At 42.5% G+C, this 23,592-nt stretch overlaps 1 protein-coding gene across 1 annotated transcript in view; it reads right to left on the reverse strand.

The window, feature by feature from the left end:
* KCNH8 (potassium voltage-gated channel subfamily H member 8) overlaps positions 1-23,592 on the reverse strand; it is a 314,900-nt gene that overhangs the window by 182,299 nt on the left and 109,009 nt on the right. Inside the window, exon 3 of the mRNA XM_006120171.5 lies at positions 17,875-18,006. Within this exon, the coding sequence (XP_006120233.2) occupies positions 17,875-18,006 (132 nt within the window). The remainder of the gene's footprint in view (positions 1-17,874; positions 18,007-23,592) is intronic.

A 23,592-nucleotide genomic window follows, 5' to 3' on the forward strand; every position in this document is an offset into this window, starting at 1 on the left:
TTCTCCCTTAGTGTAAATATTGATAAACCCTCTTAATTTTCTTTCAAAGGGAAAGAAGGTTGTAGTGGAGAATATACTGATGAAAAACATAGATGTATGTTGCATAGGACTAGCCCAGATTTTATTTAAAAAAATGAGATGGTGGCCATTGGAGAGCATACCTGATGCTTAATTATAGCCAGCATCTTTAAAACACATCATATGTTATATATATTCACATTAATGAGAGAGAAAACTAATGTGATCCTTCTTGTGTGTTTGAATGACTGAAGAGAGGTAATATCACTATGGATATACTGCTGAAGCTTTGGGGGAAGCCATTCTTGAAACTTTCTAGGATTGAATTATGATCTATTAACCCCAGTCACGTCATTGACATTATGATGCATCAAAAGAAGATTCACCTATCTTCTCTTTTTCTTTTTATTGCATCTTATAGAAATCCTTAAACAAGAAGCTAAATTCTCTCTCAGTCACACATATGCAAGACATATATACAGAAATAATTTCTTTTTCAATTGGACTAATTTTGCCCCCCAAATCAATTGCATACTCTGACATTCTAAAGTGTGTCTTAGCAGCTTGCAACTAGAGGCTCAGAGGAGGTACGGGAACAGAGCAGCAGAATCATTGCTGCTAATGGTACTCGGAAAAGGTGAAAGTTCATACATGTGTCGGTGGAGGAGATGGGGAGTCTCTATGGACATTTTGTAATGTAGATTTTGTGTTTCTTTGTCCTCCAGTATTAAACCCCTCCTCCCACAAAATAAAATAAAATAAAATAAAAATACCACCACCACCACCACCACAGGAAATAAAACTCCCCCCCCCCCCCCCAAAGCTCCAAAAAGTTAACAAGATACTCTAGCTTAAAGGTCATTTTCAGATATAGGTACATGGATTAATCTTAGAAATGGAAATATGTATATGCAAAACACACACATACACAAACCCATTAAGTTGACAGTATCCCTTTAGTTGCTTGTAATACTAAAGCTGAAATCTAGCACAAGCATCTCTTTGGAGAATAGATGGATGGATTTTAAATTATTGCTTTTTCCTGACATTTCTATTGGCAAAAACATAAAACAAAAAAGTGTCTTCTTTGAGGCTTTATTTAAAATTATCCCAGGTTTTACTTTGAAAAGACAGTCTCCCATAATGAAGTAAGCTGTTTAGATTTCAAGATAATGCCAATGCAGAGTTTGCTTCTATTTGGCAAGCTGTGTTTAGTGAGGCAGCTCACTGTGGACCAAATTCTGCTCTTGGTTATGCAGCCATGAATTTGGAGCAGGGATATTTACTTAAGCCAACTTAATCTTGATGCGAGCTGCTGTTACAGACCAGAATCTGGCTTGTAAATTTACAGCTGGTTCACCACTCACACTTTGTGCTGTTTGCTATGTGACATTTCTTTTCTGAGGTGATTTTTATATCCTTCAATAAACCATAGAGGTAAAGTCTTTTATTTGGTGCTTATCTGTACATCATGAGGAGAAGGAGGCAGTTTCAAGGATGTTATTTATTCACACCTTTTCTAAGAGTCCTCAAATCTCAGTTAACCCTGATGATCATATTTCTGTACTTCTGCTCTGTTTCACAGCTACTGTTTAAATATGGGAATCCTTCCATTGACTTCAACTGGTGTTGAATCAGGCCCTAGAGATTTTATATTGTGTATATTAGCATAGTATCTAATGGCCTAATTCAATTGCTGTTGAAATCAGAAGTAGTTCGTAATACAGTTCACTCCCCACCTTTAGCACCCTTTGGCTACATCTGTACTGCAGCCTTGTTCCTCAAAAACTTATGCAAATGAAGCACGGAGTAGAATACCGCTATGCTTCATTTGCATAATTAATTAGCAGCCATTTTTGCACAAGAGGCTTTTTTTTTTTTTTTTTGCAAAAAGGAGCTGTGTAGACAGCTCCTTTATGCGCAAAACCCCCCTCTTGCGCAAGAGCCTTTCTTCCTGAAAAAATGTGGAAGAACGGCTCTTGCACAAGAGGGGGATTTTGCACAAAAAGGAGCCGTCTACACAGCTCCTTTCTGCGCAAAAGCCTCTTGCACAAAAAGGGCCTCTAATTAATTATGCAAATGAAGAGCACCGATATTCTACTCCACACTTCATTTGCATAAACTTTTGCGGAAGAAGGCTGCTGTATAGATGTAGCCTTTGTGTTGGCGCACAAGGGATCCTCTTCTCTCATCTCTACCTCCAGAGAAGTAATCTACAGTTCAGTCCCCTTCCAGGGTTACTGAGTCTTATGTCTAGACTACAAGCCTCTTTCAAAAGTGTCTTTTTTCAAAAGAGAGCATCTAGACTGCAACCACTTGTTTCGAAAAAGCAAGCCACTTTTTCGAAAGAGAGCATCCAGACTGCCTGGGTGCTCTCTTTTGAAAAAGCCCTGTTTGCATTCAAGAATGCCTTTTTTCGAAAGAGCACTTTTGAAAAAAGGTGTTATTCCTCGTAAAACAAGGTTTACCGTGATCGAAAAAACTGCCACGTTCTTTCGATTTAATTTTGAAGGAACACAGTGGCAGACTAGACGTGGGGAAGTTTTTTTTGTTTTTTTTTTTAAAGCCACTTTTTTTGGAAAAACCCTGTAGTCTAGACATGCCCTAAATGTACTGAAAATCTAAGCTAAACAACCAAATAAATCTTGAGCCCCACTGAAATGCTCTTGCTCACCTTCATCAGGACCTCCCCCAACAGGAGCATAATTTACTTCTTCACACAGTCCTCCTCTGTTGCTTTCTGGGGGATCTGTGCTGGGCCTCCTTCCAAGGAACCTAACCCATTCTTTTGGTTGGGCTAGTTTGTACCTTCCTCTGGGCCTAGTTAAGATAACTCAGGTTATCCTTTATTCCAATGGTTTTCAAACTTAGGGTTGTGGCCAAGTACTGGGTCATGGAATATCAGGCACTGGGTGTTATTGCTGCAGGGTTATTAAGTGAATAGGGGAGTGCTAAGGGAGGCTACCTACTTCTCCTGGCACAGAAGACTGCACTTCACTCCAGAAGCGGCCAGCAGCAGGCTCAGTTCCTAGGATTAGTGGGAAGGGGAAGAAAGTGCACAGGGCTCCACGCACTGCCCTGCCCTGAGCATTAGCTCCACATTCCCACTGGCTAGAAACCTGCTGCAGGCTGTTTCTGGGGCACAGCATGGTCTTCAGTGCCAGGAGAGGCAGGATGTCTGCCTTAGCACACCTGCTATACCACTGACTGGGAGCCACTCGAGGTGAGCCTCTTCTGCCCCAGCCTTGACCCTCTCCAAAGCCAGAGCCCCCTCCTCTGCCCCAAAGCTCTCATCCGCAGCCCCATCCCGGAGCCTACACTCTTGTCAAATCATTCTCCCTCTCTGGCCCAACTAATATTATATTTCATATTTAATGAAAGTGGAACAAATTCAATAGGAAACACTGAGACACACACCCACATCAGAATATTCCATAGCCTTGAAGTTAAAGCACTCACCTGGAAGTCAGAAGATAGCTCTTCAAATCCTTTTTCCTTATCAAGCACAATTTGAACCCTCCCACATCATCAGTGAATGCCCTAACCACTAGACCAGGGATAGTCAAATACTAATCCCTGGGCTAAATCCAGTCTGCCAGAGTTAGTCCCTGTCCGGCCCCCACACCATCATATTTACCTGCACCTCTGCAGATATGGGAGAGCACGGCTCCTCTTGGCCATGGATTGCAGATGAACCGCCACCGTTTTATTGCCCACTCCTGAACTAGGTTAAAGATGATAAAGGAGGATCACCTCCTCCCTGGGCTGTTTTGGGTAGACTTGATTGTAACTAATTACAACAAAATTTCTCTACCACGAGACAGACAGGCAGAGCATATATCTGCTTGAACTGTGAGGAAAATTAATTTCAATATCAGCCTATATTAAAGCTGTCACCTGTGAAATTTCTTTTGGAAATAGAGAAAGTCTGATTCTGCCATTAGTATTTTTTTCCCTTTACTTCAATGGGAACAAGATCAAGTCTGTCCTAGGGACACCAGGGAACCAAAGTTGTTATATTTATTTTTATATATAATTTTTTTTTTCTAAAGTTGGGAAAAAATATTTTGGACCAGACTATAGCTTTAAGATCACATGAGGGGAGGGTAATAAGTAAGCAGACTTCTCCATCGGAATTTTGCCAAACTTAACAAGAATCCCTATCAGACTACTCATTTGAACTCTGTTACAGGTAGGTCCTCCAAAACCAGGTGCTCTCTGGTCCAGCAACATCCATTGCCCAGCAGGACCATAGATGCTCCTATACCAGAGAGCCCAGGAGCCTAAAGGCAGGAGAGCTGGGACAACAAGGTTGGCAGTCTGTCTGGGAGCAGCGCAAGACTGGGATAAGAGCCCTGCAGCAGCCTCCAGCAGCCTGCAGCTGCACAGGGCCATGCTGGACTGCAACCCTGCAGCATCTCCAGAGCCCCGTGGCAGCCCCCAGGAGTTTGGGGCTGAGGTCAGAGCCCTGCAGCAGCACAGGACCAGAGTACTCTGGCAGCTTCCTGGAGCATCAAGCTAGGGCTGGAGGCCTGTGGCTGCCTCTGGATGCTTGGGGCTGGAGCCCCGTGGCAAGTGTTGGAGCCTCTGCTGACTACAGAACCGGCAGCAGCTGGGCAAGCAACCCAACCGAAGCAGAGGGGGCAATGCAGGGGGGCCTGCTAGGGCAACCTGCCAGCAGCAGGCAATGGGCCTGGGAGCTGGTGGCAGGAGACCTCCCCTGATCCAGCAGATTCTCTTGTTTGGGACCAATCAGGTCCCAACAGTGCCACACTAAGGCGGTCCAACCTGTACTATTTCTTATGTTACCAGGTGAGTCTCATTGTGATGAACTATGACCCTGGTCAGATCCTGCAGGCCAGTCCAATACTGGCAGTGGTTCTAGATTAGAAAACTCAGGCATTATGCTATTTTGATTTTTTGCAGTGCCACTTCTTACACTTCTACACTGGATCAGCAATAATCCAGTGTTTATTTCAGTCTTTCTACACACAAAGCTCCCATTGATTTTGTTGGCATTCCTAACATTCCTTATTTTCCCTTTATAGTCATCCTGACTTCTCACTTATTTTAACTATGTTAAGCTTTCATGACAACGGTTAGACTCTCCTACAAACTACCAAAAAGCATTGACTCAACAACGTGACAGATCTTGGTACTATAAACAATATATTTGGGGACTTTTGTTTTAAATGTATGAATGGTTTTGCTATGATTATGTTGTACTCCACGAGGCATGGGGAGTCCCACAGCTCCTCCAGGAACTAAACACACTGAGGAGTAATTGCCTGTGGGATTGTAAAGAGCTGCGAAGGGATGTTCCCCTCCACTTCCCCATGGCTAGCATATACGAACTCAGAATTCGTTTTCCATAGACTAGAAAATAAAGGAAGGGCTTTTGGTATGAAAGGATGAGCCTAAACTGATGCTGGGTCTTCCTTTTGATTCAGCAGACAGAACTTTTGGTTCTAACAAGGAACTCCACTTTGCTGAAGGACTAGAAGGGACATTGGCCTACCAGACGCTCCACGTGAAAATGAAAAATGTCTGGTATATGTAATGAATAGTTAAGAATGTCTATTGTTTTTTAATGTTCTCTCTGTGTGGGTTTTATTTTCAGAACAAATGCACTCTCCTGACCAAATGCTGTGTAGTAACTGCAGGCAATTACACTGTTCCTTGTCCTTGAAAAGAAAGCAATGCACAGGAGCTGGCTATTAGGCAGACTGGCTTGACATAAGAATAGTCATACTAGGTCAGACCAATGGTCCACCTAGCCCAGTATCCTGTCTTTCAATGTGACCAATGCCAGGTGCCCCAAAGGAATGAACAGAACAGGTGATCATCAAGTGATCAATTTCCTGTCACCTGTTCCCAACCTCTGACAAACAGGCTAGGGACACCATCCTTGCCCATCTCTGATATTGGCCACTGATGAACCTATCCCCAATGAATTTATCTAGTTCTATTTTGAACCCCAGTATGGACTTGGCCAAGGGTCTCAAACTCCAAGCCAGGGGGACGACCGCAGCTGGAGCAGTTGCACAATCCAGCCTAGAAGTCCTGGTAGACCAGAAGGGAAGCCTCTCCATTCCTGTCTCCCAAAACACATCACTTCCTGCTACCATCCCATCTACTCTCCATCTCCCTAATGACACCCCATCCCCCCAGGGATCATGAGGGGTGTGAGAGATGACTGGGCCCTGACTCTCTCCACAGCAGGAAGGTGTGGGGCTTAGGTGATAGGAATGGACAGGTCCCCTTCTGGCCCACCAGGACTATGCTACTTCACTTGCCAGGGATGGTCTGTGGGTTGGGAGTTTGAGATCCCTGGTCTTAGCCTTCCCGGCAGCACTTCTTCGCTGTGTCTACACTGGCAAGTTATTCCAGAAAAATCAGCCACTTTTCCGGAAAAACTTGCCAGCTGTCTACACTGGCCACTTGAATTTCCGGAAAAGCACTGACAATCTAATGTAAAATCATCAGTGCTTTTCTGGAAAAACTATGCTGCTCCCATTCGGGCAAAAGTCTTTTTCTGGAAAACTGTTCCGGAAAAGGGCCAGTGTAGACAGCACAGTAGTATTTTCCGCAAAAAAGCCCCAATCACAAAAGTGACTATCGGGTCTTTTTTTGCGGAAAAGCGCGTCTAGATTGGCCACGGATGCTTTTCCAGAAAAAGTGCTTTTCCGGAAAAGCGTCCTGCCAATCTAGACGCACTTTTCCGAAAATGCTTTTAACGGAAAACTTTTCCGTTAAAAGCATTTCCAGAAAAATCATGCCAGTGTAGACGTAGCCCTTGTGTTATGAGAAGGAATTGTTATTTGCTCCTTATTTACTTCTCCACAACAGTCATGATTTTATGGACATCTATCATGTCTCCCCTTAGTCGTTTCCCATATTCATCTCCCCTCATGTGGAAGCTGTTGCATACCTGAATCATGTTGTTGCCCTTTTCTGAACCTTTTCCAAATCCAACATATCTTTTTTTGAGCTGGAATGGCCACATCTGCATGCAGCATTCAAGATGTGGGTGTACCATGGCTTTATATAGCAGCATTACATTAGTAGTATTTATTATCTATCTTCCTTAATGCTTCCCAACATTCTATTAGCTTTGTTTGTTGCTGCTGCACACTGGGAGGATGTTTTCAGAGAACTATCCAGAAGGACTCCAAGATCTCTTTCTAACTAGTAACAGCTAATTTAGACCCAATTATTTTATATGTACAGTTGGGATTATGTTTTCCAATGTGCATTACTTTGCACTCATCAACATAGATTTTTCATCTGCCATTGTTTGCCCTATCACCCAGTTTTGTGAGATCCCTTTGTAGCTCTTCACAGTATGCTTTGGATTTAACTGTCTGGAGTAGTTTGGTATCATCTACAAATTTGTCCATATCATTGTTTACCCCTTTTTCGAGATCATTTATGGACAGGATGAATAGAACTGGTCCCAGTACAGAACTCTGCGGACACCACTATTTACTTCTCTCCATTCTGAAACCTGGCCATTTATTCCTACTCTTTGTTTCTCTTTTGTCAAACTCTCAGAGGACCTGTCTCTCTCATCCCTTGACAGTTTATTTTGCTTACGAGCCTTTGATGAGGAACCTTGTCACAGACTTTCTGGAAATCTAAGTAAACAATACCCACTGGATCTCCTTCGTCCACATACTGGTTCACTCACCACACCCCAAGCATTCTATAGATTAGCAATGCATGATTTCCCTGTAAAAAAAAAATGTTGTTGACTCTTTCCCAACAAACTATGTTCATCGATCTGACAATTCCGGGTTTTTTTACTATAGTTTCAATCAGTTTGCTCAGTATGAAGTCAGGCTTACTGGCCTGTAGTTGCCAAGATTTAAAAATGGGTGTCACATTAGCTATCCTCTAGTAATCTGTTACAGAAGATGGTTTAAAAAAAACAAGTTATGAACCACAATTATTAGTTTGGAAGGAATTCAAATGTGAAATTGCAGAATTCTTGGGTGAATACCATCTAGTCCTAGTGTCTTCTTATAGTTTAATTTATCAGTTTGCTCTAAAACCTCCTCAATCCAGGACAATTTCTTAGATTTGTCACATAAGAAAGAATGGCCAAGGTGTTTGGGAATCCCCCTCATATCTTCTGCCATGAAGACTGATGTGAAGAACTCATTTAACTTCTCTAGGGGGCTATGCAGCCTTAACCACCCACCCACCCACCCACCCACAATTACCAGAGGTAATTACCCTCTGCTACTTTTAGTTCCTGGAGGAGATAGGATAATCCTCCCCCGCAGAGGAGAAGAAGTCAATCACACAAAAAACATTCATAAACTTAATACAATGGTCACAAGACACTGTGGAAGATCTGTCACAATGAACATTGCCCCTCTCACCAATACCTAATTTTCTCCACCAGAAAAAAACATACAGGTTTCAGATAAAGAAATGAATTGACAACTTGGACTCAAGTTTTACTTCTTTAGCTGAGTTATGCTCTCAAAAACAACTGTGACCTCCAGAGAAAGGGTATGTCTACACAGCAAAGTTATTTTGAAATAACAGACGTTATTTTGAAATAACTTTCCTAGCGTCTACATAAGCCATCCGCTATTTTGAAATTAATTCAAAATAGCGGAGGGCTTATTTTGAAATTGGTAAATCTCAATCCACGAGGAATAGCTCCTATTTCGAAATTGCTATTTCAAAATAGGCAGTGTGTAGACTTGGAATAGGGGCTATTTTGAAATAGAGGGCCTCCAGCCCTTCCCAGGATGCCCTGCTGGCCACTCTGGCCTCAACCAAGAAAACTCCTCTCCCTCTCCCCTTCCCAGAGACCTTAAAGGGGTAGAGTCTGGCCACAGTATCTGTGCCAGCTCCAGGCTTGGCAGTCCAGAGTCAGCATTTGCTGCCCCTGACTCAGTGGCCCCAGCATGAATCAAGCAGCCACTGGCAGCCAGCCCTCCACTGCTCCCAAGGACCAGTCACCCAGCTCCCAGGAGTCTGCCAGGGCCTGGAAAAGGCAGGCACTTTCCTGGTCCAGGGCAGAGATCATGGACCTCACTGAGGTTTGGGAGGATGCTCCCAACATCCATGATCTCCACACTAGATGGAGGAATTCAACTGTCTATGGCATAATAGCTGCGAGCATCGCCAGCAAAGGCCACATCCGCATCCAGGAGCAGGTGCAGATGAAAATAAAAGAGCTTCAGCAGGCATATACCAGGGCCACAGGAGGCAGCTTCCAACCAGGGACAGACCGAGAGATCTGCCCCTATTTTGACGCCCTGGACCGCATCCTGGGGGGCAGGACAGTCCATGCCCTCCAGGTGGTCATTGACTCTGGTGCAGAGGGCCCTGACCAGGGCATTGAGGAGGAGGAGGAGGAGGAGAGCCAGGAGCTGCAGCAGACCAGATGTAGCATGCTGAGCATCCAGGACCACCGAGCCACCCCAGCTGACCTGTCGCCGGTGTCATCCGAAGCCGGGGAGGCAACAACTGGTGAGTGCCATCACTGTCCTCTTATGTGGGGGACGGGGATGGAAGCCATGGACTTCATGTGTGGGCCTTGCTGTCCATGGTTCACACAGCAACCTGTGCATGTTCGAGCGTGTGCCATGCCACCCCTGGGCATGTGGCCCCTGGCTGCCACAGAAGGGCCTTACCCTGTTAGCCACACGTGTGCGTAAAGTGGCATGACATTCTCCTGACTCCAGGGTGGGACACAGCAGGACGCCCTCCCTCCACAAGGCCACTCTACACAGAGGCAGAGGACATCTGCCCCTTCCCCCCACATCCACACTATATACAGAACAGGGGCATGGGTGCTGTCTTGGGGCAGCTCCTACTCCTGGGGATAGCAAGACATTCCAAACATGGCCTCTGTGCAAGCACATCAGCTCTGATGGTGCAGGGAATGGTCATCCTCACCTTGCAGAGGGGGGCTGGGCTTCACCCACTGTGTCCCCAGGGATAACTTTCCACTTCTCTTGTTTCTCCACAGCCACACCAGTTTCATGTGCAGGGTGCATCACACTGCCCAGGACATGCTCCCACACCCAAGGACTCTGCAGGCCCACCCGTGCAGTGGAGGGGTACCAACAGCAGCACCTGAGGGCACTGCAAGCCCTGCACCGCACCCTCCAGCACTGCAGCTCTGGTGGAAGCAGCTTGCCCAGGGTCGTGCCATCTGCCAGCACCCGCAGACCCTGGTGCAGAGCGTGCTGCCTCCTGCTGCTCCAGCACCTGCTGCCTCCCCAGCTACTGCTCCTCCTCCCACTCCTTCTCCCCCTCTGGCTTCTCCCTCCACACCCTCCATTCCCTCCCTACCCCCTCCCCCGGGATGGAGAGGCCCCCGCACCCATGGTGCTGGGAGATAGTTGGCCCAGCGAGACCCCCAACCCTGAGCTTTCCCTCCCCTGTCTTCCCCTTGCTTCCCTCCTCCCAGGTTTCCCCCTCCCTCTCCCACCCTCTCTCCTCCCTTCTCCCACCTTCTTTCCTCAGTCTCACCAGAGTTTCACTCCTCCCACCCCTGCAAGTTTTGTTAAATACAGGGAGTTTGTGTTCATGAAAATATGCGTATTTTATTTTATATCAGGAAAGGGGGCTAGGGAGGGGTAAGTGGAAGGATATGAGGGAGGAATGAGGCACAAGCCCCCAGTGGGGCACACCAGGGAGACTGTTAGTGCTCCTCAGTGTGCAAGTTCTCCTGCAGGGCCTCCTGGATACTGACAGCCCCCCCGATGGACCTCATGGATGGCAGCCAGGCTCACAGCAATGCATCCAAGAGAACCACCAGAGTATCCAGGGGCAGCTCTGGCTCCATTCTGCAGAGTGCTGTGGTGTCCTGAGTGAGGGCAAACAGAGCATGCAGAGAAAAAAATGCTTTGCTGTCCCTCATCAAGGTAGGCAAGCAAGCAGGGAAAGCTGAGAATCGGCTGTCGGGGGGGGGGGGGGGTTCATCCCTTTAAGCAAGTCCTCAGATAGCCTCAGGCAGCAGCCAAACAAAGTAACTCCTGACCTGATGCCCTGCTGGACCTGGTTCCGGCCTTAAAGGTGATTCAGCATCCACTCAGTGTGGATACACTATTTTGAAATAGCAAAATGCTATTTCTAAATGCATTTTGTGTTTAGACATGTTATTTCGAAATATCTTATTTCAAAATAACTATTTCTAAATTAGATATTTTGAAATAATGCTGTAGTGTAGATGTACCCAAAGTGGAATAGAGCCCTAAATTTTCCAACACTGAGGACCAGAATCTGATCTCAATAATTCCAGTTTAAATCTGCTTGCTTTCAATGGAGTTACTAAACATTTAAACAGATGTAAGCAAAAAATCAGAATTTAGCCCAGAGAATTTAGCCCACTTAGTACACAGTATTACCTCACAAAACTACTATTTCCCTTTCCTTCAGACAGGAAAGGCCTATTTTCTAAACTAAGAGATATTCTATTTCAGAAAGAAAAGACCACTGATTTTGTTACAGTATTCCAAATCTGACGGAGGGGGTGTTGAAAAGCTCTCTTTTGCAACTGTGCTTGATTATAGGTAATTTTAAATAGAAGGAGGATGGTGAGATTTCTCTGATACGTTACTGAGTTGGGGAAACCAATCTATTTATGTAAAGGCAAATTAACAGTGTAAATGGTTGAAGGTTGCATCATGCCTACTAACCATCAAAAGAGCTTGTTGATTAAAAGACAGAGGCAGCAAATGCATAGCAATCACTCTTAAAAGACAGTAGCAGATTGCCATAGCAGCTGTGGGATAGACTATTACTGTCCCTTAAATGCATTTTTTCTGACTTATGGTGCTATGCATATGTATATCTGTATCAGTGTCCTGCCATTGCCCGAGCTGGCAGCACTGACTGCAGTGGGAACTGTTATGAAGAATAATAGCAGAATCAAATCTTTAGTATAGAACGTGTTGTTAAGTATCCTCAAGAATTAAGGATCATGCAGCCATTAAAAAGTCAGTGGGCATTCATCATATGTATTTACAGCCACTTTCTGGTTTATATTTAGTTACTCTGACAGTATATAGGGGGTTGAATCAGGTCTGAGGAGTAAATATTACAAATTTCTTGCTATGTTATATATGCAGTTTCAAGTCTGTCATTCCAGTGGCTGCATTGGTTAGCTATTGCACAACATAGCTATGCTTGAATGATTTCTTACAGGCTTCATAGCAACAATAGATTTTTGGGAAAAGAAAATGAGAATACAGATTAATTCAGGAACAAATTTACATACATACAAACAGCTGTTTGATACAGAAGTAGATGAGTGGCCATTTCAAGGCTGGCATTGTGAGGTGCTCTTTTTTGGTCATGTTAAATTTGAATTGCTTGCAAGACAGTCAGAAACCCCATATGTTCACTATGTGTTCTCTATACTACACTAGAATAATATAGACATGCCCCTTAAACTGAGGCTGAGCTTTGAGTATAGGTGAAGTAAAATTAGACAAGAATGGACACTTAATTTGGCAATCAACTAGTATAAAAATAGTATGAAGCTGTGTAAGCAGATGGGATCACCCAAATAAAGAGTTTAGAGCAAGAAGAGGAGAGACCAATAATGGGGTCCTATGGAAATAGGAGGAAAACATGGTGGAGGAGATGCCAAAGAAGTAGTCAGAGAAATAGGATACCAGGGGAGACCATCATCTTGAAAGCCCATGGAGGACAAGATTTCAAGAAGGAAGGCATGATAGACAACATTAAAATCAGCAGATAAGATAAGGCAGATACAGTTGGAGTAGATATCCTGATATGACCTTTAAGAGATCATTAAAAATCTTTGAGATGGTAGATGCACTGGTACGTTGAGGGATAGGGTGGAACAGATGACAGGAACTCAAAGCAATGGCTGCAAATGGCATGCCTGATAATTTAGAAATCAGAAAGTTTTGCTATGTTCTTTTTGATTATGTCTAATAAATAGCTAGTTGAAGGTTTTTTCTGAATAGGGCAGAGAGAAGACAGCAAAGATTGGAAGAAAACCCTATTAGTAAACACCTTTATGAAGAAAGGTGCAGGACAATGGGAGCTGCAGGGGGTGGTTCCTGAAAGCAAAAATGCAGTTGAATCCCTTGCCCTGAGCTCCCCTCCTTCATTCCCAGCCCCCTTCCCTAGACCCCTACCAGACCTTGCATCTCAACCTGCTGCCTAAGCCCTAAGCCTCACCCTCCACCTGAGTCCACACTAGGATGTGAATGGTTAACTGACTAACCAGCAAGCATCACTCTTAACGGGTGATGCTTACCGGTTACATTTAATCAGTGGGTGGTGGAGCAGCCCCCCGACTGTCACCAACAGAAGGATGCTCCAGCACTGTGGGAGCAGCCCCCAGCTGCAGCAAAGGAGCTGTTCCCACTCAGCTGCAGTGGTGGGAGGGCTGCTCCAACCCAGCTGGGCTGGAGTGACTGCCCCTCATCCCCCATTTAATTGGTTAACTGGTTACACTTAGGCTACGTCTACACTGGTGGCTTCTTAAGCAAGCACAGCTGTTCTTGTGCAAAAACTTGCCGAGTGTCTACAGTGAACGCATGTTCTTGTGCAAGTAAATTTATAGTACAGCGTCGGAAAACAAGGCTTTTTTCCGGAATAATTATTCCTCTCCCTACGAGGAATTAGCCCTCTTGTGCAAGAGGGCAGGGTAGACAGGCAATATGAATTTCTTGCACCAGAAACCCCTATGGCTAAAATGGCCATCAGAGCTTTCTTGAGCAAGAGTGTCCACACTGCCATAGACGCTCTTGAGCAAAAGCACATGACAGTGTAGACGTGCTCTTGTGGAAGACGTTTTTCACAAGAACTCTTCCACAAAACAGTTCTTGCGCAAGAAGCTGCCAGTGTAGATGTAGCCTTAATATTTAACCGGTTAACTAATTAAACTGGATTTTACATCCCTAGCCCACAACCTGAACCCCCATCCTGAACACCACCTGCTGCCCTATCCCAGGGTCTATGGGCTTGTGATGGGGTTTACAAACCCCATTCTAAGGCCAAGACAGAAGAAAGGATGGAACAGTATTGAGCCAGGGGAGCCCTACCCCCCAGAACCATCCCTAGAGAGGTGTGGGACCTGGAGCAACACTTCCTCCTGCCCCACATGCAGGAGTCGGGGGGTGGCCCCCCGACCCTTCTTATGTATGGTACTGTTCTGCTGCCATGCATGCTCCTGAGGAGAAAAATCAGTATAAAGGGAGCTCTAGCAGCAGCATGTGAAGAGGTGAAAGGGTGTTTGCAGAACACTACTCTGCAAAAGCAGGAGAAAAAATGTCTCCCTAAGGGACCTAGCTACCAGTTTTCCCTTGGCTCTTACACCCCCCCCCCCCAAGAGTGGGGGGGAAGAACTGTGGCCAAAGGCTCAGGAAGGCCCCAGGTATCAGCCCTAGACTTTCGGGGCTTGGAAACAAAGACTATGCCTCAACCTGATATGCAAGGGTGGTAGGAAGAGGCCCAGGGGAAGGTGAGCAAGTGGCCTGGCTGAACATAGGCTGGTGCATGCCACTTCAACTTTTAAGAGAAAGGCCCCAGGTCCCATGACCTAGCCTAGAGTTATGATCCCTGGCCCTGAGGATGGTAGAGCTAGGGGTTGCTATCTGAGGCTAGTCCAGCTAAGATGTCACCCAGAGGGCTGGGACACTGTCAATTAACAGAATGGCTGGGGGTGGAGGCCCAGACCAAGAGGCCTGCAGATGATCCAAAGCACCCTGCCACTGAGCTTGCTTTAGTCCACATGGGGAGGGAGGGGAGGTGTTAAATTTTAGTCCACGCTTACTTGTTGCCTATTCACAGGCCTGTGTAGACCTTGCTAGTATGCACTGAATGCTCACCAGGGTGCCTTAATGTAGTCATTTCTACATTAATGCACACATGCGAATGTGTAGGGTGCAACTGTAGTGTCTACATAGGTCAGTTAGAGGGCAATACGTTTATGTGTTCCACAATTTTCACATATCTAGTGGAGACCAACTCACCATGCAGACAAGCCCTAAGTATACATTTAAAATTCGCAATAACATGCATGAGTTCTAAGCTGTTTTATATTTCATTATCTTTATTTACAGCTTAAGACTATTTATGGAAAACTAAGAAGCACTGTCTCCTTCCATTTCTGAGAGCTGAATATGAATCTACGCTGTTCGAGATTGAAAAACAATATTAGTCTTTTTTTCAAAAGAAGAACTGAAATAAATTATTCCCATTTCAAATGATAATTTAACCATTTCATGAGGCTTAGTAATTACTGTACTATGGAGATATGCATCTCTCGGAATGAGAATCATTAGTCTTCAGACCACACATCTTCAAATAATCTCTCCCCTGCAAGGCCCACACACATGCACCACATTTTAATAACCTTTATTTCCCTAAAGCTTTTGTAGATGGAAGATGTTTTAAGTTTCAGAGATAAATTAGATCCAGATATGAGATGGATTCTACTTTGAGGTGAAAAGGACTGGTTGAGAATGGATGTAGAGGTTATCTAATAAAAGGACTAGGTCCTACTTCAAAATCTTTTTCTTTCTTTCTTATTTTTTTTAAACATTCCTGGTGGAGAAATTCACAAATGATGTTCTTCACAAGAAGTATAGTACAGTAAAACTCCATTAGTCCGGCATCCAATGCTCCGGGACTCCTGATGGTCCGGCACCATCAGGAACCTGGAAGTGCTGGGGCAGCCGGACAGGCTTCCCCCATTCAGCTGCTGCTGAAACTGACCAGCAGCTGAATTGGGGAAGCCGGGAGCAGAACACCTGGGGTGCTGCTGGGTTGGTCTCGTAGCGCTGCCCCTAGGGGCTGCGGGACCAACCCGGCGGCACCCCAGCAGCTCTTGGGGACACCTGGGGCAGAGCAGCTGGAGTGCTGCCGGATTGGTCCTGCAGCGCCGTCCTTTGACGCTGCGGGACCAACCCGGCAGGACCTCAGCTGCTCTACCCCACGGGTCCCCGATTCAGCCGCTGCTGAAACAGATCAGCGGCTGATTTCAGGAAGCCCTGGGCAGAGCAGCTCTGCCCCGGGCTTCCTGGAATCAGCCGCTGATCTGTTTCAGCAGCGGCTGAATCGGGGACGGCTGGGGCAGAGCCGGACTATCGTAGGGGGGGGCTATGAGGGGCCTGGGGTGGCATCCCCTCCCACCCCACTCCAGACCCCTCATAGCCCCCCCCTTCTGATAGTCCGGCATATCTGATAATCCGGCACCCCCTGGGTCCTAAAGGTGCCGGATTATCGGAAGTTTACTGTATTTAAAAATACTTCCATTTTATAAGATTTGAGGAAAAATGATTCAAATGTAAACCTATTTGTCAAATTGTGAGGAAAAGTAGACGTCTCTACAATTTATAGTGATTTAATATGTATGTCCACAAGAAAAGGGTAACATTTTCTCTTTTCCAAATTATAAGATAAATATATTAACCTTATTAATGTAATGGCTTGCATGTAATTTTCATTTTGTTAGACTGTTCATATTTCCAGGAAGAGTAGGATCAGTTTTCAGTGAATGCCAAAATTCAAAAGTCCTGTAGAATAAGGAGGTGGGGCACAAGAGAGTTTAAGAAGGATGTCCATGTTGTTCTAGTGTAGTTCAGAGAACACATAGCCAATATATGGGGGTTTGAGAAAACACCCCCACTAAAAGTAACTCCAGCAGATAGGCACGTCCCACATGAATTCTAAAATATAACCCCACCATAACCATTAATTATATTTCTCAAGCTCTGCTGTTCTGGATTCCTGACACTCAGAGGAATGACAAAAGCCAGGATCCAAATTATATTCTCATTTACGCTGGAGTAACAATTTAAAACAATTATACAGAATACCAACCCCATCTTATCCATGGACAAACTTAAATGAGACGAGAATATGGCTGAGAGCCTTTTCTTCCAAAGTTATTATTTGGTGACTATTCTTGACAATTTAAATGTCATATTGCTACTGTCAAGGTTAAAGCAGGTGTGAATATTGTTTATTCCTTATTTGGTTATGTTAGAAATGCCATGGCATTTATTCAAGAAAAAATGTATATTTGTAGACATTTAAAGGCTCAGTCTCAAAATGAATTATGCCATTATTTTTAAACACAAATTAAAACAAAACCACAATTAGTCTAATAAGACAATGCTACATTTTCAGATCTAGATTCATCAACATACTCTGTTGCTTTGTGTGTGTCCTGACAACAGCAAACAAATCATTAACCCAATTATACTAAAAAGATGGTTTTATGAGTGATTTTCATCATTACCAAGGTGCAAAGACTTACCAGTGAAACTCTCTATTGAAATAAAAATCCTTAATAACTTCTCATTTAGATGAAAAAATTAGTTCGGAAGTGATACACCATTTCTTCCTAAGTTAGTGGGCCTTGACGAAAATCCATAATAAACTTTAGCTCTTGAGGAAAGAATGCTCTCTCCAATGTTTCACTGTTTTGAAATAAATATGAACATGTATTTTTTTCCATTTTGAAAAGTGAAGGTACTTTGTTTGCATAAAGATGAAACATTTGGAGTGATCTTCTAAGAACAGAGAAGTTCTGTTTCAAAATGCTTCTTAGAAACATTTTTGTTTCTGAATTTAATATTGAATTACAGACTATTTCCTTCAGGGCAATGCTTCAAAACTTACAGATTGTGGAGTAAAATATAACTAAAAACAATCAAAAGGGGAACACTGTATTTTCCATAGCATTAGTTCTTAGATTCTGGTTACATTTCTACCCCCAGAAATCCTACACAATGTACTCCTTTGGATTTTAAAGGAGACCCCTACATATAATGGTGGAAATCTCAAAATTCTGACATTTCAACAGTATTTATCAGTGTTTGTTGGAACTATACAGACCTTCTTTTTTGTCTTCTGGAGTAATCTTCACCTTTGTATCTGTTATATCTTTGAAAGAGGCCAGAAACAGTACTACGTCTCCTTTCTCATTCTTTATAGGAACAATGTCCAGTAGGCACCAAAATGAAGATCCTGTAAGGATACAGAATGAATTAAATTCCAACAGCTGTCTTTTGGTTTTAAAAATCCAAACCATTAAAGCTTCAACTAACGCAATTCTAACAAAAAATCTTATTTACAAGGTCAGTAGTCAGGAAATCACAGATGTTCAGCTCATGTAAATCTCTTTGCATCATCAGTTGAAGCTCAGTAATGCTGCTCTCTCTGGAAGCAAAGCATTACTTTAAATGCAAAATTTATCCACTGGGAAACATTAATAGAGTTTAATGAAGCTGCTTGCTTCTCTCAAACCACATTTTCCTTTGAACTCTTAACTGATGCTGGCACTTTTTATCTGCCACTATGTTAACTCTGATATCTCAAACTTCCATGTTTATATGCAATATCTTTATGTTATATTAATCATCAGGCTTGTCTCTCTCACCATTTCTTGGCAGGAGACCCAGTAGCTAGTGTATCACTTCACAATTTCAAATATATTTAAACCAATCATACATGTGACTTAAAATAGAAATTAAAGTTATTCAAATCTGGGCTGTTAAACTCAGGCAAGTGATAACTAACATCAAGACCTTGTATTTCATGCAAGATGAGTGTTATAATACTCACATTCTATCTGTGAAAATTAATGACAAAAAGACCTTTTCTGTTACATGTTAACTGCAAGAATAGCAGTTAGTAGCCTGGATAAGAAAAACTTTTTTTTTAAATGTAAAACTCAACTTGCCTACTTCGTGTCAAATTGTATCTTAATTATGTTGCATAAATGGAAAGGTTTTTAAGAAAACGACACCCTTTTTTTTGGAAAATATGACATTAGTCTGATGGGTTTAAGCACAGGGGTTATAATTCACTCAGACAATTCAGCTTAGGAGATCATTATTGCCATTGTGTTGGTGTTTCACTGCTGCATATTTCAAGTGCATTGTGAGTAAAGCTGAGGTCACACCAAAACCCTGGATCCAATCACCATGGCCCATCTAAGTCACAAAGTCAAAAACAATTACCTTCAGCCACTTCAAGCATACCAAGAGATCACCAGTGTTCACAGTCGGGGTGGGCACAGTTGTTGGATTATCTTTTTCATTGGAAATTTGTTCTCAGGATGTCTGACCTCAAGACTCCTATATCCTGTCCATCTCACTGCTCTTTTGGCAGCAATTTAAGGCCCAACGGCTTCTTCCAGTTCCAAGAAATAAAGCTAAACATGGTCACTGGGCCCCTAGCTATGGCTGAAAATGCAGCTGAGTTCAGAACAGATTGATTGGAAGAGGTAGCAGATGAGAGCTGCTTGCTTTTGGCTCTCAGTGGATGAGTGGTAATAACATTATAGACGCCTGACATATAATTTAAAAAATACATTCATAGATTCTATCAAATAGATGTGGTAACTATCTGAAACGATAAATTTGATTCTGAGACTTAGGAAAGTTAATGTCCTACAAAAACGTTCTGTCCTTACAAAAGTATTTATAAACATACAAAAAGCACTGCAATATTTCACAATGTGAATCATTCATTTTAGTTCAAATAGCTGCATTACAATGGATTCAATAAGAGAGTAATAGTCACTAAGCTTGCTCAGCATTTTTATGGCAGGCTTGAATATTATTGTTTCATGCTTGTTTTAATGCAGTCACATTATCTCTTTAGCTATTTTTTCTTATTTTCCTTCCACTAGCTGAACAAAGCAAATGGAAACCTCTGAGGAAATAGATAGTATATGTATAGATGCATGTACTAATTCTCTCATTATGAGCTGATCTGGGATTAGAAATGGGCTCTTTAACAATAATGTGTATCAACAGTTTGAATTCTGCACCACCCTTTTGCTGTCTTTTCCTTTGCAGTCTTAAATAATGCAGTCTACTATGTATAGTCTGCACATAGAAAAGTCACATTACACGATGTTATATGCCTGTACTAGGATTTCTTACTTGTTAGATAAATAAAACTCGATGTTACTATTATTCTGTTGAGAGCGCTCTTTTTCAGGAGAGAAATTCCTGTTTCCTGTTTCACCTAGTGCATACAAAGGACATTATTATTGTCAACAAATCAATGTCTTCCAAGATGATTTCCTCTGCAGCTTTATTTTTATAGACTTTCTTTATTGCTACTTCTCTATCAGAAAGATTCCTTTCTTTCCCTTATAGTAAGATCTGAAGCTTCAAAATATTTTTTTAATACCCTTGAGGCAAAGAATAGCACATCAGAGGACACTAGGGAAGAAAAATCTCTGCCATCCAACTAGCCCAATAGTTGTTCATAGCCATAACTCAGCAACACAGAAGTGGTCATCTTCTCAACCACAGCTATTTCTACTCATCCTCCACCTGCTCTGTCAAAATAAGCACAAATTGGCTTCAGCTGTGTGCAAACTCATACTAACCTTTCTTCAAAAAACCCAAACAGCTTTAAAGTTTCAGAAAGCACTCTACCTTTATAATGGCAGAAACTTTCAAACATAAGTATTCCCACTTCTACAAAATGATGTGTTCTCTCCATCACTACTGAAATCTGCTTAAGTCTCAATTGTGGGACATACAATCATGTATTTTGTTGACAGCACCTGCACAGTATGAGCACTAAAAAGCACACCATACAAGTTAAATGCTCTTAATCTAGTCCTTGCATACACAAGGCTCAAAGTAAAACCAACAGTAGAATCTCAGGATCAGTCTCTGCTTTGCTTGTTCCAAAATTTTGGACAGAGAACCAGAGGGGACCACATGCGGCTATTTGGCCGTTTGAGTACGGCTAGTTGGCTAGAGTGCTTCAGAACTGGTTGGACACCACGGCTCTAGGGTATTATAATCATGTTTGAATATAGAGATGGAACTCAGGATTCGTATACTGGCTATTTGTTCATAAACTGCAATCAGGGTTTTAAATATTTTGCATACAACAGGACCAAATTCCACAACAAGCATCTGCTAAATTAGGTAGCAATCCTAACTTATGTACATTAAATATTTACCATAGCCATCTGCTGTGCCAAAGAGAGGCAGGGCTATGCTTAGGCCAGGATCAACAATGCTTTAATTCAGTTCTGTTCACTGGAAAAGCAGAAGAGTTAAAGACAGCTGCAGGCAGATTTTAGCATGGCAAGGCAAACAAACCAAAATGGCGAGTTCCAGTCTGCAGCAAAATAGTAAATTCCATTTAAAAAATTCAGCTCTCTTGTACTCATACAAGATCCAGTCTATAATTGCATGACCATATGCTAAGTTCTATAGGAATCTTCCCTCATTCATGTATGGGATAGTGAATAAAGCAAAAGGATTGTAAAAACAGTAAGGAAGTTTTCCTGCGTTTAAAGCCTTAGACTTTTACCCAGGAGAGAAGAGCTCCATTCTTGGCCCCACCACCAGTTTTCAGTGTCATAAAGGATCACGTTAATATAATACATTTGTAGGAGGGGGGTGAATTAAGGTGGCACAAAAAAAATCTTAATTTCATCACTAACTAACTTTGGAGAGTTTTCTTTTATTTTAATACAATATGCAGTATGTTTAAGGCAGAACATAAAGTGTAGTTTTCATATACTTATAAATTACTTAGAGACCCTAGCATATGTAGAGCAGTATACATCCACATTTACGTTCTGCCTTTGTTTACTCACACTTTTCCTCTCTCTCCATTCACAGATTGAAAGGGATGTCTTCAATTACACTTCCGTAAGCTCCATGGAACAAAAACTGAAAAGCTAAGAAGTCCCTGCTACAGCCATGTGACTTTTTTCCCTTGTCCTTATGTGCACTATTTACTTTTACTCGGCTCAGCCTCTAATTTCCTTTCCCCCGTCTCCTACAACTGATTAGGAGGAGACTCCATTAAAAAGACAGTGACTTCTCATGAGTTTACCAAATTACACATCCAACTCCTTAGGAAAAGCACAACAAAATTATTCTTTTTGGGTCCAGTTCAAATACCATCAAAGTCAGTGGAAATATTCCAACTGATGTCAATAGTTTTTGAATTACAAACTTGAATATTAGCTGTGTGAAGTTCCTCCAATTATTTTTGAAGGCATTAATGAGGGCCAATTGGCCTGCACAGACCTTATAAAGCATTAATCTAGAAGGCGTTTAGTTAGCTATTCAGTATCAGGTCTCCATTTCTTTAAATGGTAGAAAGATTCAAAACAATATTTTCTAACTCTAGCATCTAGTGGCTCTTGTACCTCTACTGATATAATTATTCCTCTGGTATATTGCTATTGAAAGCACATAAGACAGACCCCAATGAGTTACTTGTATTTGGATCATTTACAATAGTGGCTCTCCAACTTATGTCTGCATGGGGACATTTTTTAGATAAAGATCCTCTCCAAATCATTTCCCTTGTCAGCATTCCAATCCCTGACCTGTTTTGTTCTCTAAGTATTTTCTTCGGCCAACCACTCTTATTTCTATTGGTTTGCTAGTCATACCACCAACAGGCAACGTTTACTTCCTCTGATCACCTGCACCACTCTATCCTATCATTAAGGACCATGTCCACATATTTGGTGCCCAGTGCTGGTGGATGATAATAGTTCCAATTTCAACATAGACTAGTAATCACACTAGTGAATATGCTTTTTTCAGGTAACTGAGCATACTTTTTTTCATGTAACTGTCCCTGAAAATGAAATGAAAAACCATTTTTACATTTTACACTTAAAAATGAACAGCTCATTTTTATAAGTTAATGAAATATATAGTATATATAATGAATTTTGGTTTGTTCCTTGTCACATTGTCTGCCTGCTTCAAAACCATTATCCACTATGACCTCTAAATCCCTTTAGCAGTATTTCTTCCTAGGTAGTCATTTTATATTTTGTATGTGTGCAACTGGTGGTTTCTTCATAAGTGGAGTACTTAGTATTTGTTCTTATTTAATTTAATCCTATTTACTTCAGACCATTTGTCTAGATCACTTCGAATTATACTCCAATACTCCAAATCATTTGCAATCCCTCCCAGCTTGATGTCATCTGCAAACTTTATAAGTGTACTCTCTGTGCCATTTTCTAAATCACAGATGAAAATATTGAAGAGAGCCAGTCCCAAAACTGATCCATGTGGAACTCCACTCATAATGCACATCCAACATGTCTATTGAATCATTGATAACTACTCTCTGGAAACAGTTAACCAACCATTTGGCATCCTTGCTATTGTAGCTCCAACTAGGTTCTATTTCCCTAGTTTGCTAATGAGAAGGTCATGTGAAATTGTATCAAATGCCTCACTAAAGTATTGATACACCACACCAATTGCTTCCCTTTCGTCCACAAGGCTCATTGCACTATTAATCTATCAGGTTGGTTTGAAACAAATTGTTCTTGACAAATCCATGCTGTTACTTAACACCTTATTGTCTCCTAAATGTTTGCAAATGGATTGTTTAATTATTTGCTCTATTACCTTTCCTGGTATAGAAGTTAAGATGACTGGTCTGTAATCCTCTGGTTTGTCTTTATTTCCCTCTTTATAGATGGGCACTACACTTGCTCTTTTCCAGTCTTCTGGAATTCCCCTGTCTTCCATAACTCTTCAATGATACTAGCTAATGGCTCAGATATCTCCTCAGTCACCTCCTTGAGTA

This window comes from Pelodiscus sinensis, chromosome 2 (assembly GCF_052426305.1).
Source record: "Pelodiscus sinensis isolate ZL-2025 chromosome 2, ASM5242630v1, whole genome shotgun sequence".
Classification (NCBI taxonomy): domain Eukaryota; kingdom Metazoa; phylum Chordata; order Testudines; family Trionychidae; genus Pelodiscus; species Pelodiscus sinensis.